The sequence below is a fragment of the Rutidosis leptorrhynchoides genome, chromosome 4, assembly GCF_046630445.1.
Source record: "Rutidosis leptorrhynchoides isolate AG116_Rl617_1_P2 chromosome 4, CSIRO_AGI_Rlap_v1, whole genome shotgun sequence".
In the NCBI taxonomy this organism is placed as follows: Eukaryota; Viridiplantae; Streptophyta; class Magnoliopsida; order Asterales; family Asteraceae; genus Rutidosis; species Rutidosis leptorrhynchoides.
The window spans coordinates 155,465,871-155,471,773 of NC_092336.1; the positions used below are offsets into that span (position 1 = coordinate 155,465,871).

The 5,903-nt window shown below is 35.7% G+C and overlaps 1 protein-coding gene across 1 annotated transcript; it reads left to right on the top strand.

Annotated features, from left to right (window-relative positions):
- Positions 1–406: 406 nt before the first annotated feature.
- Positions 407–775, top strand: LOC139841153 (secreted RxLR effector protein 161-like). Its single transcript, XM_071831385.1, has one exon. The coding sequence runs from the start codon at positions 407–409 to the stop codon at positions 773–775; it is 369 nt and encodes a 122-aa protein (XP_071687486.1).
- Positions 776–5,903: the final 5,128 nt, after the last annotated feature.

Consider the following 5,903-nt stretch of genomic DNA (forward strand, 5'->3'; position numbering starts at 1 on the left):
GCGTGCATGGTACGAGACCTTGACAAAGTACTTACTGAATAATGGCTTTTCTCGTGGAACGATTGATACAACGCTCTTCATCCATAAAAACCACGGTCACATTCTCTTGGTTCAAATTTACGTTGATGACATTATTTTTGGTTCTACGTCCCCAGTTTTATGCAAAGAATTTGGTGACCTTATGGCCAACAAATTCAAAATGAGCATGCTTGACCAACTCAATTTCTTCTTGGGGTTACAAGTAAAACAATTACCAAATGGGATTTTTATCAGTCAAACAAAGTATATCAATGATATGCTATAATGTTTTAAAATGACTGCTTTAAAACCAATGACAACCCCAATGAGGACATTACTAGATGTTGATACTAATGGGGAACCCTTTGATATTACGCTTTATAGAAGCATGGTTGGTTCTTTAATGTACTTAACTGTGAGCAGGCCGGACATTACACTTGTTGTAATGGTCTGTGCTCGCTTCCAGTCAAACCCTAAGAAATCACACTCCAAAGCAGTGGTTAGAATTTTTCATTACCTTAAAGGTACACCTAACCTTGGAGTCTGGTATCCTCAAGGATCTGATTTCTATCTCACTGCTTACACAGATGCTGATGATGGCGGTTTCCATGTTGATAGGAAAAGCACATCTGGATCAATTCAGATGTTGGGAAATAGACTAGTCAGTTGGTCATCCAAAAAGCAGAACTGTGTGTCCTTATCAACAGCTGACTCTGAGTATATTACTGTAGCTCACGGTTGTTCACAAGTTTTGTGAATGCAAACTCAACTTTTGGACTATGGCTTTAAGATTTCTAAGACCCCAATTTACTGTGATTCACAAAGTGCTATTGCAATAACTAGCAACCCGGTCCAGTATTCTAAGACTAAACACATAGATATTCGTTATCATTTCATTAAAGACCATGTAGAAAAAGGAGATGTAGAGTTATACTTTGTGCCTACCAAAGTGCAATTAGCTGACATGTTCAGTAAACCCTTAGATGAACTTAGGCTAAAATTCTTGATTAAAGAGATTGGCATGGTAGAGTATAGTGCTTAATTTTCCTTAGTTCTATTGGGACTTATACTTGAGATCTTGTGTTTAGGGGGAGTAGATACTTTCTAGGGGGAGCAACTGATTTTATCTATTTTAGATATTATCTTTCAAGGGGGAGCCTTTAGATTTATGTTAACTTCCTGGGTTTATTTTTCAACGATTACGAAAGGGAGAGGTAACTCATTGATATCATATTTCAAGGGGGAGTTAATTCATTTTCTTGGGAACATATCAAAATGTTGATTTACTTTCTTGTATATCACATTTTGAGGGGGAGAAAAAGGGAGAAAATGACAAGAAAATTGATTTTCAAAAGTGAATTTATAAAAATATTAGTTTTATATCTGAAATAATTCACTAAGGCTTGTATACATCTCAGTATTCAACCCGTTTTAACAATTGGTATTGCTGAAGATTTGTACTTTGTACATAATTCAAAAATTTTCTAAGTACAAATCTTGTTTTGAAAAAATTCATAAAAATTGGAAAAGTTAAAATCCAAAAAGATTTGAATTTTATAGAATAAATTCTACTTTTAGCATTATACCGAATCTGACAACCAACAGTATAGATTCGGTAAGTTCAAAATTTTCAAAAATTGTCTCAGAAATGTTTTTCATTGAAAATGTGATATTCTTGGAAAATCCTTGATAAAGATCTGTCAAAATTTGAAGTTAATTTGTTGAATTTTGAAAATGGACTTCATTCGGTAAAATAGGCTCATTCGGTAAGGCCCATGTTTTCAAAATCATTCAGTATCTATAAATAGGAGGTTCAAAGTCAAACTTTATCTCACTTTGAGTTAATTACATACCGAATCTGACTTAACTTATCGAGTCTGCCTAATCTACCGAGTCCGGTCTTCTGTATCTTCAAATTCTTGGTATTTCTTTGTTTTCATTAAATCTAAGATGCACATAATGTAGATCTGAGATAACTGAATGATTATAAATGAAAAAAGATTGCAAATAACAAGATTGTGACACTCAATTTAGAAAAAGTGTTGATTATACCGAATCTGAGTCGAATATCTTGAATCTTAGATTAAACTCATATGATTAGGATAATTAACATGAAATCTTGTCAAATCTATGTTACATTGGTTGATCTATCAATTGACCGAGTCTGATTACATGTTTAATTGATTATTTGATGGATTCTGTATATACCGAATGTGTTCTTGCTACAATACCGAGTCTGTTCAAATGATTAACATGTTTTCCTGATTTGATTGAGTTGTTAATTGATTATGATTATGTTTTTGCATGACATGAGACTGAATATGCATGTTTGAGTGATTATCTTTGAATTTTGAAGATACCGAATCTGTTCTTGACTTACTACCTAGTCTGTTATTTGGTACTTTGAAATTATGTGATTTTTTTACGTGAAACACTTAACATGTTTTATCTAAGTCTTTGAATTGAAAACTCAAGCTTATTTGGTTACCGAATCTGAAGTTTTTCAAGGATACCAAATCTGCTTGAATTGTGCTCAAACTCGACTAAGTATTGTTCTTATTCTTTGTGTTATATAGTTGACTTTACATGATGATTGTGTAATGTGATGAATATCATATGAATATCATGTTTGTCAATTGCTTGTTCATATTTGGAATAAATGATTTTTATAACTTAGAAAAAATCATAAAAATTATAAAATCTGAAAAATACAATGATTTCAAAGGAAATAAGAATAGAGATATGTGCTTTATGATAATATCTTGTGGTCTTCTATTTCTTATTTATACAGCTAAATGGCGAATAATCACTTCATCAACTCTGAAACCAATATTCCCTGCAACTATTGGACTGCAATTCTAGAGAGGCATACGTTATGGCCTGCTCAAAGCTCTACTGCCAGTGTGGCTGTAACAGATCTAGAGCTTCTGAATAGAACAATTAGGTTTGTGGAAGCTACACAACCTACTGCTGCTAATCCAGATGGAGAATAAGCTACATTTAAATTTGAGCTACGAGGGGTACAAGGAATGAGGAGTATCACTAAAACTGACTTCAGGAGGATCTTTCAGCTTCCTATTGTTCAGAATGCTCCTGCTTTACCTGTAACTCAGCAGATAATGAGTTCAATCTTCCAGCTTGGATATGTTGGAGCGCACCAGCTAAGTTTCAGAAGAAATATCTACACTCATGGTGGTACGTGATCTTCTCAATCATCAACAGATGCTTGCTGATGACAAGGAGTGGATCTGACAGCCTTACTGTGCCAATGCAGAGATTGTTCTACTCTTTCGCAAGAGTGAAAACTCCAGATTACGCAGAACTTCTTTGGGATTTGGTTCAAGCTCAAGTTGATAAACCAAGGGATTCCTACATCCCTTGTGAAAGGTTTTTCTGTATCTTTATCCATGATGCTATAAATACTTGCAGAAATGCAAATATTTTTGTACCAGGTACACATGGATTACAGATGAAGAGATTTGGGGAGTTGAAGATGAATAACCCAGTAATTTCTGATAATCAATTCACTGCGCTGAATCCAAATTGGCTAGTGAGGTTAGCTAAACCCCAAGACGCTCGAATACGTTCATATTTTGAGGCTGTAGAAATACCTCTTCCGAACCCGGTACAACAAGTACAAGTTGAACCCGCCGCGGTTCCAGCTCCAGAGGTTGTAGAGGAACCTGTAGTACAACCACCCGGGCCATTTAATCCTCCACTTAGGGTAAACCTCAAACGTTCTAAGGTAGTTCACCAAGCTCAAACTGTGAGGATCAGAGAACCTAGTTCACCTAGGATTGAACCAACCCTTTTAACAACACCTGAGGGAAGCAGTGACACAAATTCTTCAGCAACTGAATCATCTCCCGAACATTCTCCAAAGAGAACACGATATATGCCTGATGAGATGATTCAGACTCCGCCAACCCAACGAGTAACTAGATCTAGGTCTATGACTCCTATCGTATGCACAACAGTTACTCCAACCATTGGTGATACGGACCAAGACCTAGAGCCTATTAGGTCACCCTCACCCATTTCCGTATCACATCCAATAATAACAGTAAGCCCTACACTAAATGAAGTGCAAGCTTTGGTAGACAAAAGAGCTAAATGCACGGCTGAAGGGGAGCCGAAAAATCTTGAAAAGGCACCCTGCGTATCGGCTGGAAATCCTCCTCTGCCTCAACGTACAATAGGGTCTCGAGGTCCAGCTTATCTTGATGAGGGAGATCTGCCGCGTCCCATGGAAATGAGTCAACATGACAATCCTTCGGGATATTTATATGACTTCCAGCAGACTGATCCCTTGGTTCAAGAAATTGATCCATTGGTTCAAACCGCTTCTCTTCCGGATTCTGAATCTCAGGGTCTGGAGGAAGAGTCTTTAACTGAAAGATATGTGCCACCTCATGGTATGTCAGTGATTTCAGGAGTCGGAGATAGTAATATCTCTGCGAGAGCTAAATCGACGGGTAGTTCTGCTACTCTATCAGAGTCCCATGAGACTAAAGTCATGGAGGCGGATGCTTCGAAAGAAACTTCGCCGGTGACAACTCCGATTGTACCCAACCTCCATCAGAAAGGGATATCATGAATCTGACTAGTAGTATGTACAGCCCTACATATAAGTATAATACCGCACACTTATCCTTACCTGCCCTCACGGTAACTCACACACTTCCTCCGACATCGCCTTCAACCGACGTTGCTGCTGCTGTTCCTATTGTTACTTTACCACCATCACCCACGCGTTCACCAAATTATTATGATGCTTTGGAGCAAGAATATTTCAATCGTATGTTTTCTAAAGTCAATCTTGATGTTCTTTGACGAACTTCGCTTCAAGAAATGTTTCGCGCTAGAATACGATATCCGCTTACTTCCTGTCTTCTCCTCTAAGTCCTTATCGTGATGATGAACATGACGATTCCGATCCTCAGAATAGTCATGATAGGGAGATAGGAGTAGATGGAGAATATCTAACGGTGAACATTTCTACTAGGGTGGTGGTGTGGGGTCTTCATCATCTTCTCAAGCTCAACAGGTTCAAACAGAATCAGTAACGGTTTCTAATCATGATGATATTGTTGACAAGGAACCTGAGCAAGTCATAATTCCAATTATTCACTCAGAGGCTGAAAGTGGACCGGTAGATGAGGATTTGAATTTAAGTGATTTCTATCTTGAAGAAACAGATGATGATGGATTTGTCGTTCTAAGTAAATTATCTGCAGTACATTCTATTCCTGAAGATGTAAAATTGCGGATGAAGGGAATCCTGATCCGATAACGGAAAGTGATGACGAAATAGATTCTACTGATGAAGATGGAGATAATCTTTATGTTAATCCAAATGATGATGACATCTTTAATCATATTGAAGAAGATAATGCTCCAATAGATGTGACGACCCGGAAATTTTTGATACGATTTAATATTTTGACACGATAAAAAAAGTCTGTTAGGTTTAGACTCAAAAATTTTGAACTGTTTCATATATTCAATTGACCTTCGACTGTTCTCGACGATTCAAGAACAACTAATTGTAAATAGATACATATATATTTAAATATAGATATGTATAATAATTGAAATATTATTTGAAATAATATATGATTTAATTATTGGAAACCAATATGTAAAATAATATGCGATTTAATGAAAACTATTATTATAAATGTGTGTGTATATATATATATATATATATATATATACACACAAATATGTATATAAATATTACTTGTAAATATATGAAATTATATTAAATCTATTTGTTTAAAAATATATAATATATTTATTTTAGTAGTTAAACTTGCTATTTAAAACTGTTTATAGATAGAAAAAGAAAATATTAAAAATAAATGATTTCGAACTTAAATAGT

What these genes read in the sequence shown, in the direction of transcription:
- LOC139841153 (XM_071831385.1), top strand. Translation starts at nt 407, where the DNA reads ATGGTTGGTTCTTTAATGTACTTAACTGTGAGCAGGCCGGACATTACA.